The sequence below is a fragment of the Biomphalaria glabrata genome, chromosome 5 (genome assembly GCF_947242115.1).
Source record: "Biomphalaria glabrata chromosome 5, xgBioGlab47.1, whole genome shotgun sequence".
NCBI lineage: Eukaryota > Metazoa > Mollusca > Gastropoda > Planorbidae > Biomphalaria > Biomphalaria glabrata.
Window position 1 is genome coordinate 17,852,695 of NC_074715.1, and position 13,552 is coordinate 17,866,246.

Below are 13,552 nucleotides of genomic sequence, written 5' to 3' on the forward strand. Positions count from 1 at the left end.
TGAAAGTATAACGATGTATAAAACATTAGCTCACGAGAGTAGGTCTCTAACATTCATGACTGGATTTGAATAAAGTTGAAAAGTTGACATGTTTAAAATATGCATCGCTTTCTCAGTTCCAGGTTATGTTTAGATGTTGGAAGTGTGAGTCAGATATAGGGAGAAGTCATTGCTAAGAGCCATTCTTGTGAGATGTTTGAATCTGTGGAGCTTCTATAGGATGATGGGATCTTACCCACTGAGAAATGAGATTTCCTTTCAAAATATGTATCTTGATGAAACAGAAATCTCCAACTGAGAGTTGGACGTCCGCAAGTAGGGCACATTGTGCATGCAGTTAAGTCCATTTTACATTGTCAAGTGCATTTTACATGTAGTCAAGTCCATTTTACATGTAGTCAAGTCCATTTTACATAGTCAAGTTCAATTTACATAGTCAAGTGCATTTTACATGCAGTTAAGTCCATTTTACATGTAGTCAAGTTCAATTTACACAGTTAAGTCCATTTTACATGCAGTCAAGCACATTTTACTTGTAGTCAAGTAAATTTTACATGTAGTCAAGTACTTTTTACATGCAGTCAAGTACATTTTTCTTTGAGTAAAGTCCATTTTATGCATGTAGTAAATCAGTGCCATGTCCACTATAGTTCCGGCATTCCCAGAAGAAACAAATACGAAGCTCATCCATTGGACCTACAGACCCACGAGTTATGGTTATTAGCGGTGTTCCTTGCGGCCCACTTCCTGTGCCTTGACCTTTGACCCGCCACACAGACGTACTTGACATAGACACAACATAGACAGAAATGGAGGTCGATAGACCAGTCCACGCAGGGCGGCGGTGAAATAGTTTCCGATGTGAATTTGATTTACCATCGACGTCCGATTCTATTACGTCTCCCACCCCTGCCCTTGAGGCCCACCTACCCACTCCCACCCCAGCCCTTGAGGCCCACCTACCCACTCCCAGCCCTTGAGGGCCACCTACCCATTCCCACACAGTCCGTACTTTGTACTGCGCTGTCACGCGAAGTCACCACTCATTCTTTCTTTTTACAAACCTTATATCTACTCACTCTGTCTGTCTGTCTGTCTGTCTGATGAAAAGTGTGTACACGATATTTTTCTCATAACCATTCTCGGATCAAGCTGAAACTTCGCACAATTATTCATTGACATAGGCAAGACATGAACAAATAAAAAACAGTGACCAATTAATCACTGGTAATACATTTTTTTTGTTTAGTAGCAACAGGGGAAACTAATACTTAGTATTCACACATATGGCTAAATTTGTTTAGTTTAGTCCCCTTACATATTTTTTTTCTCCCTCAAGCATTCTCCGATGAAGTTGAGACTTTAAACAATTATTTATTGTACCTAACAAAACATGAATCAAGAAACGAAAATACTCAATTAGTCAATGAATTATTGGTTATTATTTTTTTTTAATATCGAATAAGAGAAATAACTTTTACATTATTGGGAGATATAATTTAAGGACTACTTCTTTTAGATAGGCTTCTTTTTTTAAAAAAAGGTTATTTATTTTTTGCTTGTTATAAGATACTGCTAGCCCATGTAGGTAGATTATTTGCTGCACTGCTAACTAAATAAAAGCGTCATTCTTTAAATGTAAAAAAATAAAATAAAGAAAAAAAAAAGTTCTATTTAACAGAAGAATTGCGGACATTTTAATATGGTATTTCAGCAGTGGATAGCTTTCAATAGATATATGAAGCCTCAATTAGGAAACTATGTGATTTAAGTCAAACAGCATTAAGAAACTATGTGATTTAAGTCAAACAGCATTAAGAAACTATGTGATTTAAGTCAAACAGCATTAAGAAACAATGTGATTTAAGTCAAACAGCATTAAGAAACTATGTGATTTAAGTCAAACAGCATTAAGAAACAATGTGATTTAAGTCAAACAGCATTAAGAAACTATGTGATTTAAGTCAAACAGCATTAAGAAACTATGTGATTTAAGTCAAACAGCATTAAGAAACTATGTGATTTAAGTCAAACAGCATTAAGAAACTATGTGATTTAAGTCAAGCAGCATTAAGAAACAATGTGATTTAAGTCAAACAGCATTAAGAAACTATGTGATTTAAGTCAAACATTCATCGAAACAAAGTCTCCAGACGACCCGGGGGCAAGGCCATCATCGTCGACACTTATTTATAAATCTTTGGGACACGAGCAGGAAATACTTATGACGCCAAAGGCAGGGTGAGGGAGGTCAAAAAAAAAAAAAAGATGGGGTGTGGAAATGTTTTAATTTAGCCATGTCGTAGAATCAGCTGTAGCCGCAAGGACAATGAAACCACGTGACTAGGCGGCCAGTCAGACAGATTATGTTGCGGGCGAAAAGCTTGGGCCAATTAAGACTAGATAATACCGATGCGGCCTAGGGGAATAGCGAGTGGGGCAACAGCCCCAGAACATAAGCCTTAGAGGGCGGGAGGGGGGGGCGAGACAAGGAGACTCTGATGTCGTCGTCAGTACATCATACAAATATGTGGGTTCCAGCGTATGACAGGGGGCCCCACGGACTTATAAAATACAAATATGTGGGTTCCAACTATGACAAGGGGCCCATGGACTTATAAAATACAAAATATATGGGTTTCAACGTATGACAGGGGGCCCCATGGACTTATAAAATACAAAATATATGGGTTTCAACGTATGACACTTGTCCAGGGTCCCACGGACTTATAAAATACAAATATGTGGGTTCCAGCATATGACATTTGTCCAGGGCCCCTAGGACTTATAAAATATAGATGTTACTTTAAAAAAAAAGAAGATGATAATGTCCTACGCGTGTCCCTAGATCGATGTAGTAATGCATGTAAATCAATGGCTTAAACTCTGCCAAGTCATTGGTTTTCCTGACTGATTCAGGCAGCCTACTACACACTCTAAAAGCACTAGCATTTTTTTACAAATTTGTCCTAGCATATGGAACAAGGAATGTGTCTCTTTGAGTCTTTCTGAGTATTTTATAAAGTTTAGTTTTTGTATTTGAAGATTATGGTTCAGTGTTTTACGTATAATTTCTACTTTACTTTTAAGTTTTCAATCCTGAAGGCTTTCTAAATTAATGATTTTACTAAAGGTGTTACTCTAGTCAAATGTCAATATTCGTTAGTTATGAATCTCACTGCTAATACATTACTAAGTAACACTTTGAATGGCCGAAAACACAAATAAAGAGAAAGAGAGAGAGAGAAAGAAAGAAAGAAAAGAGAGATTAAGTTATGAGCACTTAAGTCAATGTAAATCATTGAAATATTTTTGTTTCTTAAAAAGAAAATAAGTCATTAATTTAAATTTAGCAATTTTTCTATGTACTTTCAAATTACAAAGAGCCCTGTTTATCCTTCTAAACTCATTGCTGCTTTCGTAAAAATGTGTTTTTGTTTTGTTTCGTTCATCCAACACGATTTTTAAATAGCCATTCATTCCTGTACGTCATACACCATGGCACTTCCTTGTTCTCGTTGTCATGGATACCAAAAAAAAAAAAGGGTATTTTGTTTTCATGCCAGAAATACAAAATACGAAGAAGACAAATTAAAAACCGTATTAAGTGTATAGAATAATAATAGAAATATCTCAAGGCACAGAAACATATCAAATGTAGGATCTAATACTTTCAACGAGTTTCATTTCCTAGCTTGGAAATATTTAAATTCAAACTTCCGTTAAGAGAGAATACAAAAGTTTTTACTTTATGGGGGAACAAAAGGAACTAAACCGATATTCGGAGATACTTAGAAGTGACAAAAGTAAACTAAATAAATGTACTAAATAATAAAAAGTCTACTAAAGAATAAACAAATCTACTAAAGAATAAAAAGTCTACTAGAGAATAAACAAATCTACTAAAAATTTAAAATGTCTACTAAAAATAAAAGTTTTATAAAAGATTTTTAAAAATCTACTAAATAGTAAAAAGTATACTAAATAGTAAAAAGTCTACCGAATAGTAAAAAATCAACTAAATAGTAAAAAATCTACTAAATAGTAAAAAGTCTACTAAATAGTAAAAAATCTACTAAATAGTAAAATGTCTACTAAAAAGTAAAAAGTCTACTAAATAGTAAAAAGTCTACTAAATAGTAAAACGTCTACTAAATAGTAAAAAATCTACTAAATATTAAAAAGTCTACTAAATAGTAAAAAGTCTACTAAATAGTAAAACGTCTACTAAATAGTAAAAAATCTACTAAATATTAAAAAGTCTACTAAATAGTAAATAGTAAAAAATCTACTAAATAGTAAAAAGTCTACTAAATAGTAAAAAGTCTACTAAATAGTAAAAAGTCTACTAAATAGTAAAAAGTCTACTTTTTAAATAGTAAAAAGTCTACTTTTTAAATAGTAAAAAGTCTACTTACTAAATAGTAAAAAGTCTACTAAATAGTAAAAAATCTACTAAATAGTAAAAAGTCTACTTACTAAATAGTAAAAAGTCTACTAAATAGTAAAAAATCTACTAAATAGTAAAAAGTCTACTAAATAGTAAAAAGTCTACTAAATAGTAAAAAGTCTACTAAATAGTAAAAAATCTACTAAATAGTAAAAAGTCTACTAAATAGTAAAAAGTCTACTAAATAGTAAAAAATCTACTAAATAGTAAAAAGTCTACTAAATAGTAAAAAATCTACTAAATAGTAAAAAATCTACTAAATAGTAAAAAGTCTACTAAATAGTAAAAAGTCTACTAAATAGTAAAAAGTCTACTAAATAGTAAAAAATCTACTAAATAGTAAAAAATCTACTAAATAGTAAAAAGTCTACTAAATAGTAAAAAGTCTACTAAATAGTAAAAAGTCTACTAAATAGTAAAAAATCTACTAAATAGTAAAAAGTCTACTAAATAGTAAAAAATCTACTAAATAGTAAAAAATCTACTAAATAGTAAAAAGTCTACTAAATAGTAAAAAGTCTACTAAATAGTAAAAAGTCTACTAAATAGTAAAAAGTCTACTAAATAGTAAAAAGTCTACTAAATAGTAAAAAGTCTACTAAATAGTAAAAAATCTACTAAATAGTAAAAAATCTACTAAATAGTAAAAAGTCTACTAAATAGTAAAAAGTCTACTAAATAGTAAAAAGTCTACTAAATAGTAAAAAGTCTACTAAATAGTAGGCCTAAAATGTCGACCAATGAATAAAACGTCGACTAAATAATAAACAGTTGAACACTAAACTTGTTGAACCATGGGTGAGGAAAAGGGGTGAGGGGGAGACAGCGCAGACAATTTATTTAATTTCTCCATAAAACACACACACACGCAACTAAATTCGTTTGTTATTGAGACAGAGTTATCGAACACTGTCCAGGAGAAAGTAAATAAAGGAGTCGAGCTTTTAATCAAATAAACAAAACAACAACAAAAACAACTTAAAAGAGATTCATTTGTAGTCAGAGGAGAGAGAGAGGAGAGAGAGAGAGAGAGAGAGAGAGAGAGAGAGAGAGAGAGAGAGAGAGAGAACAGAGTGGGAAATAGAGGATGAGATGAACTGATGAGACACTATCCAACTGATAAGTTACCAACCAGAGACAGTACACACAATAATGGTAATGAATGGTTGAAAGTTAATAGGTAAACACACACACTCACACACACACTCACACACACACAAGATAGAGATGAAGAAGAAAAGAGAAAAGGGCCTTTTTAAAACAGAACAATTAAGTATGGTGTCTCGATTATGTCATATTTGATTACTTTGTGATGCCTGGCTTTCGAGTATTTAGACACTTCGTTCCACGCTCAAATTGACGCTTGGAAAGAAAAGAGAGTTCTTGCAAGCACTTGTCCTAGCATAGAGAACAAGAAAGCTGTTGTTTTTTTTCCTTTTTAATCATTGTCACTATTTCGTGAAGTATGTATTTCAATGTTTTATTTTGTTAGAGGTACTGAACTTCTTAATGTACTGTGCTGTAGTGTCACTAAATTGATTGATTTTAATAACTGTAGAAGAAACGTACGTTGTGTGTGTGTGTGTAGCTGTACTTTGGTACATGTTCAAAATAATACAACTTATATGCCATTTGTATATGTGTCCATACATTAGTTTAGCCTCAGACACAACACCTTACACGTCACGTGCGTTTCAATATGTCAGGTCGTCTGTAACAACTTTGTCCACTCAACTGAATTTAAGCGTTACCAGAAACCGAAGCGCTCCTTTGGCCAAACAAAAGCGTATAACATGATGTCCAGGCGAAATTTGAGAAATATTTCAATGTAGCAGACATGAACAAGTTGATCTATGTTTTTAAATGTAGCACACACATACATTAAACAAAAAACCAAGACATACATCCAAGCTCTAAGTATTAGATAATCCAACATATATATATATATATATATGCAGTATCGGAATATTAAATAATTATACTGTATTTACAACTAGAGAGTCTTAATGTTCAATGCATGTATATGTGTGAATATCACGTGAAGACCATTCGATTCCTCTATGGGACATGTCGACTATCAAAAGCTAGAGTTCTTGGGGGGGGGGGGGGAGGGGGGGGACAAACACCGATAAATAATGAAAATAATCTGAGATATTTTATTTGTTACTATGACGTGTATCTATTCATAGACTTATGTTTGGTTCTGGCATTTGTTTCAAGGGTTAAAAACCTGAAGGTCAAACACAAACTCAACATTCCATTACTTCATTAATTCTGAATTATACTTTTGCTTTTCTGGGGTGTTTTATTTTTAAACAAACAAAAAAAAAAGCGGGAAGGATTTCCGGTGACAAAACAAAGATGGCGCCTGCATAATGTGTCTAGTATTACATTGCTGTTCTGGCTACAAGTTGTCAGTTCTGTTTTACAGAGTCATCCAACTCTACACAAGGATCGCCCAGGCAGCCTAGACAATAATAATTAAACCTAAACAACCCACGGGAGCGTTAACAGGAAGCAGCGGCTTCAACCCAAGTTAATGTTCAAAAGTAATTTACATTTTTTTCCCCAGAGCTTTAGATTGGTTAAGATGGGAAACAAGCCAGAATTTTAAAAACTTAAAAAAGAACTAGAAAAAAAAACCTAGAAAAAAACTTTTAAAAAAAGAAAACTTATTAAAAATAATTTAGAAAGATGGAAAACATTATAGTGTTTGTGTTTTTTGTTTGTACTTGAGCTGCTTGGTGCTTATGCTGTGCGGTGGTAGTGGCGCACGCTAAGGTGGTCCATTGCTGATCGGTACGAAAGCATTCGGGGCTTGGGAGACTAGGCAAGGGGCAGATAATTAAAGAAACACTTGTTTGTTGTGTAGGTAGTTAAACAAGAGACTTACTTCCGCTGTCGTCATCCACGTGGACCACCAACACTGCAATGAAGGCAGGAAGCCAGAGCGTTCCAGCCAATAGGAGAGCGGCCAAAGGCTGCGCAGATAGTAACCATGGTAACTTGTTGGTGCCCCGGATGATGCCGGAAACTTTCGTGACAATCTCGCCAAACTCCGTTTTCTCCATCTGTCGAAAGATTAGCGAGAACAAAATGGACTCTTGTACTGGTTCAATTACAAATAAGAGGAATACGAAATGTCCCATTTATCCAACAGAAAAAAAAACAACGAAAGCTATAAACCAAAGAACTTAATAGAAATATTGGAACTAAGAATAAAACAGATTCAGTTTATCAATAAGAGACATGTATGTAACTATTTATAGATAAGCACCGTGCTACACTACATGCAAGGAAAACATGAAGACCTATCAGTTTAAATCTTTGTTTAGATTTTAGTTTGTCACTTTAGCTCTCGTGTTTACGTTGGTCATGTTATCACAGAGCCTTGAGCCTACACTTTGTTTGTTAACAGCGCTCTATAAATTAAGTTAATACTCTTATTATTAAAACAAAGTTTTTGACATCAGCTGTAGTGTCAAATGTACCATAGTATCTAAATTTCTAGAAAATTTTCTTATTTTATTGAACTGAGCGGAAATGAGACATCCAACGAGAATATTCCTTCTTCTGACTATCTAGAAAGTAGTAAAGTAGAAATCACATGTACACAATATTGAGACTACATTGTAGACATGGAGGCACTCAGACTCTGGAGGAAATGTCTTATTGAAAAAAGGATAAGGATTGTCAGCAGAGCCTCGGGAAGAAGTTGCAATCAATCAACCATGACGCTACTTCGGCTTAGAAATCACCGAACGTCTGATGGAAAACCCAGACATCATTTGCGGACTATCTGGTTAAAAATAAAAGTGACCAGTGCAGCAAAGACAGGGGCGTATAAAAAGATTGGCTTCGCTCATTAGCGTGGTGGCAGAGAGGGAGAATATTTAGCGGTAAAGAGAAGCTTTAGAGTGGCCCACTGTCCACTGGGGCCGACATTGCTTACCCCTCCCCCAATGAGGTCGTTGTTACAACATTGTAAGTCTGTGAGGAATTCAAGCGTGAACAAAGTCGATATCTGACATGGAGACATAGTGACAGGAGAGAAAGGTAAAAACAAAGAGAAAGAACGAGAAATAGAGGGATAGATAGAAAGAGAGAATTAGAAAGAATAAGAGAAAAATAAAGATAGAAAAACTAAGAGAGAGAGAGAGAGAGAGAGAAAGAAAGAAATAAAAAGACAGAAAGAATGAAAGAAATGTAAAGAGAGAACTGAATGTACTACCAAGTCAATCGAGATGTCGGGTTTCTGTACGACTAGTCAATTGAGACTCTAAAATTACTTTTATAATGATGCAAAAGTAATCTTGTTGACAGTGTGTGACCTCCAGTGTTCGACCATACGTCTCACATATCATTTCTTTGTTTAGTGAAGAAGAAAAGTCTTTCTTGGCCATCTTGCAAGAATATTTCTAACAGAAGTAAGCTGCTTCAAATAGAGATACAAACAAGAACAGCTACTCGTATAAGAACGGTTGAGAACATTCCAGAGACAGAATAAACACGATAGACAAATAGTCCTTCAAAGTCTAAAACCTAATCAAAAACTATAATTTTGTTACTGAAATGTTTCAAAACCTTTAAAGAGATCTAGACATATAAGAGTTCCAAAGAGAATAGATAGAGTAAAGAGTTCCTTAAGTATAAAAACACAATAGATAGAGTAAAGAGTTCCTTAAGTATAAAAACACAATAGATAGAGTAAAGAGTTCCTTAAGTATAAAAACACAATAGATAGAGTAAAGAGTTTCTTAAGTATAAAAACACAATAGATAGAGTAAAGAGTTCCTTAAGTATAAAAACACAATAGATAGAGTAAAGAGTTTCTTAAGTATAAAAACACAATAGATAGAGTAAAGAGTTTCTTAAGTATAAAAACACAATAGATAGAGTAAAGAGTTTCTTAAGTATAAAAACACAATAGATAGAGTAAAGAGTTCCTTAAGTAAAAGTCTAAAAAAAAAAGCGTACTTACACCGATGCCATGAGCCGATAGGGACGGCGGTATGTCTAAATCTGGTCCGTCAGCAGGTGTCAAGTAAGAGTCCCATCCAACCTTCACCTGGAGTCTACAGAATGTCAGAATCTTCCCATTGGTCACGTCTGCAAAAAAAAAATATAAAAAGTATGATTACGTCACTTTTGAAGTAATTGATTACTCTTTGAAAGATATTAACTGTATGCAGTTGAATGACTGTGCGCTTTTTGCGTGATATGAATTCATACTGAATGCCTCATAACAGCCCAGCAACCTCTTGAGGAGCAGCAGGCCCGGATATAAAGGGGTGTAAAAAGTGCGACCTCACAAGACCTTGAGCTTGAAAGAGGGATTTTACTTTTTACCAAGAAATACAGTAACACAGGATCACAAGACCCCACGATGAACTTTCAAAAAAATAAACCGCAAACTAAAACTTTTTTGCCAAATCACAGATCTTTAGGGTTCGCCGAGACATTCCTTCAGGGAACAGTACCAGGAAAAAGAAAAAGAGGCAGACAGAGAAAACGCTGAAAACAACATAAAATAATGGGAGGGCTTGTCATTGAAAGAGATTCTACCCAATGCAAAAGACAGAGAGGAATGGAGAAAGATGGTTGGCAGATCATGTGTGGTGCCTCTACAATTCATCAGACTAAGAGATAGGTGAGGGTGAAGGTTACTATGACTTTCTAAGAAGCCAATAATGGAGCCTCTAAAGGCGTTTCGCACAGGGCCTCAACACTCCAAAGGTCGATCTCGAGAGGACAGCGTTCTTCTAAAAAGCAAACTACACTATAGCCAACCATACAACAGCATCTTTTAGCTAGAATAGGAGGAAGAATGCACACCATGTTGAATCAATCCTTTTCATCATCAGGTATGCAATCTAGATCTAGTAATATATATATATATAAACGACTATCAGGGCCGGATTTAAGTACGTGGAGGCACCGGGCAAGATTTTTGTGGCGGCCTCTACGCTCTTTCGAAAGCTATGATAAAGATCCACAAATAAGTAACAAATATTGATATCTAAAAGCATGCCATATTCTAGAAGAAAGAAATGTGGTATTCATATATAGCATCCCACTTTCACTTTTTTTCATATTTAATTTGCATATTTTAGTTTAAAAAAAAACTGTTTGAGTTTGTGGAAGGTAAGACCTTTGGTAGGCGCACTACCGTAAATCCGGAGCTGTAACAGTAGTTACATATTCCTAGTATGTTACACAATTGTTATAACAAGCGGACACTTCTTAATCACGCCATTGTTGCCACCCGACGTAAGATTTAAAGTGTTAGCGTTAAATATGAGAAAAAAAAATACTGAAAAGTATCAGACTCCTGGAAATTTGGATATATTTTCTCTTTTGTCGAGGCCCCTTTGTTGTGGAGAGCCCGGGGCTGTAGCCTCGCCTGCCCTCTCTTAAATCCGACCTTGTCAGCACCATTATATACTACACTCGTTAACTGTATACTGAAGCGGGGCTAATTATTAACTCTATTCATAATGATGCATATATAAACAGGCCTTTGAAATATCCACACAAATCGTTATAACAGTTTTCCCACAGACCTAGATCTATGTATAAGTAGCAAGTTGTTTTATAAAGTAGGTATAAGAAGTAATTTGTTTTTCAACCCTTCTCTATGTAGCCCCAAAATATAATTTATTGTTTAGATCTAGATCTAGTAATTGAACATCCAAAATAAGAGTACTCTTGTCTCATATTTATTATTTTGCAATTTTTAGATACATAATCTAGAAAGATCTAGGTAATCAATCTATTTAAATGTACATAAGATGATTAAACTCAACAGACGTGAATTATTTCGATCTAGGATTTTCGAAACATAATCTCAATGGATTGGAAACTAACAGGCAATGGCTTTATTTCATAAATTTGCGTGAATATATAGTTCTGTGATTAATAACCCATTCTAATTAAATTCCGAGAAAATGCCATTGCATTATTTCTAAACTTTGAAAACTAAAGATTAGTACTTTTCTAAGACAGAAAAGATCGAGTTTCCTAGAAACTTCTAGAATGCAATCATTCTTTATGTATATAATAATTAGCTAGTTTATGAAGCCTAAATCATGGCGCCATCAATATAGTGTAAGTGAACAAGTAGACCTCGCTCAGTGAAATAGAAAGAAGACCCGGAGAAAGTCTCCTAATTGTCTGTCAATTACAATGGCCCAGGGTGAGCTGAAGCTTATGTCCAGGTCCAGGAGTCTTTACTGATCACCATGTGGATTCTATTATTTGGTCTCATTTATTTTCTGAGTCTGTCAGTTGGACCTCTCTCTTTCTCTCTTTCTCTCTTTTTCTTTGTCTATCACAAAGTTTCTTAATGTCTGTTTTTGATATATGTCTAGATGTCTGTTTGTATATCGCCACGCTCTGTTTCACTTACTCTAAGAAACATCAAGATATGGATTCTTGTTTAGTCCTTTTTTGGTAACCTTCTGTCTTCACTCTTTCTTCATTTTTTTTTTTTTTGTAATCACTTTTCTTTCTCCTGTCCCGTGTGTCTGTTTATTTTGTTTTGAAAACCTTCCATTCCCTTTTTCTTTATCTGACTTTTGTTACTATTTCCTTTTACATCTTCTTTCTCTCATTCTCTCTGCCCGCCTCTTTCTTTCTCTGAGTCCCTCTATCTCTCACTTTCTCTGACTCCTTCTTTCTCTCTCTTTCTCTGACCGCTTCTTTCTCTTTTGTTCTCGGTCACCCTCATCTTGCTCTTTCATTCTCTGACCCTTACTTTCTCTTGTAATCAGCTTACAAAGAGTTTCAACATTGACCCTACGTTTCTCTGAGCTATACCAGCGTTAAGATTATTGATCTCTCTCAGGCACTAAATCTTTTAGTAAATTTCGATATTTCTACTGGCTGTCGTCTGCTTTCAAGGTATGGGGGGAGGGACGGTATATTCTGGTCCGCATGCTTTGACACTGAACCACATTTCCTAATTATTAAACCTTTTATGGTTACAAAACGGCGACGTGAAGTTCCAAACCTGTTGGAGGAGTTCCCAGAGCTATCAAATGACAGAGATTCTGTTGGTCATTGACCACAAGGTACATTCGTAAAGTAATGTCAAAGTGATCTTTAGGTTTTGAAGGGAAAAAAAAGAAGACCGCATTTGTCCTTACCTACAAAACACTTTTAAACGTGACTTGAATTCAGAATGTCAGAATTAGGAAACAACAGGTCACTATCTGTAGTAACGTTTTAAATTTCACTTACTGTCATGTATTCAAATAAAACAAAACAGTTTATATTTTAAAAAAAGGAATCGATCAGTATGAGGATCGAATGCACGACATTCACATTACAAACATGGCCTAGAACTTTCTGAGAATCTTGAAATCAATCAACAGAAGGCAACGTTCCCTCTTTGGTTCCATTTTTTCCCGCACCGTTCCACATTCAAACCACGCCGCCACTTGAGCTTCCAACTGACAGACCTATGTTCTACATTTTGACTAACTTTGCCCGTCCAGCCATGAAGAGAGTGTAAGGGTCTTTATCTTCAGCTGCGCAGATTAGGCCAGCTCCGACCTATTTTAACAACAGAATCAACAAAAATGTTAGCTGTGGCATTCATACTCTCCAGCCTTGACTAGCAGGTATACCCGATGACAAAATCGGCAAGATGCAACGAATTCAGTGCAACGCCGCAAGAATAGTCCTAAGAAAAACAAGACGAGATTCTGATACTACTCACTTGCGAACTCTCCATTGGCTTCCCGTGAAAACGAGAATCGACTACAAGGTGGCCACACTTTGTCATCAGTGTATCTACAATAAAGAAATGCCCTTGTACCTTAGTGAACTGATCACTCCATATGTCCATCAGAGAGAGCTGCGCGTTCAATGGACTCAACGTTTCTAGGCGACCCCATTTCTCCCTACAAAGCTACGGTCTGCGGCTTTTTCAGTGCACGGACCAAAGGTTTGGAGCTCACTCCCCATTAATCTCACACAGACATGCTACACTACATTCAAGAAGAACATAAAGACCTATCTGTTTAAAACTTTTTAAGATTAGTTTGTCATTTTAGCTCTCGTGTTTATGTTTGTAATGTTGTCACAGCGCCTTGAGCC

The 13,552-nt window shown here is 35.1% G+C and overlaps 1 protein-coding gene across 5 annotated transcripts in view; it reads right to left on the reverse strand.

Annotated features, from left to right (window-relative positions):
• The window catches only part of LOC106066613 (uncharacterized), a 188,279-nt gene that overhangs the window by 60,017 nt on the left and 114,710 nt on the right, over positions 1-13,552 (reverse strand). For all 5 annotated transcript variants that reach the window (XR_008778244.1, XR_008778246.1, XR_008778245.1 and 2 more), the window contains 2 exons: positions 9,432-9,559; positions 7,344-7,521 (listed from right to left, as the gene is read on the reverse strand). Coding sequence is in view for 2 of the 5 variants with exons in the window: in XM_056031276.1 (XP_055887251.1) it covers positions 7,344-7,521; positions 9,432-9,559 (306 nt within the window). In the remaining 3 variants the exon portion in view is untranslated. The remainder of the gene's footprint in view (positions 1-7,343; positions 7,522-9,431; positions 9,560-13,552) is intronic.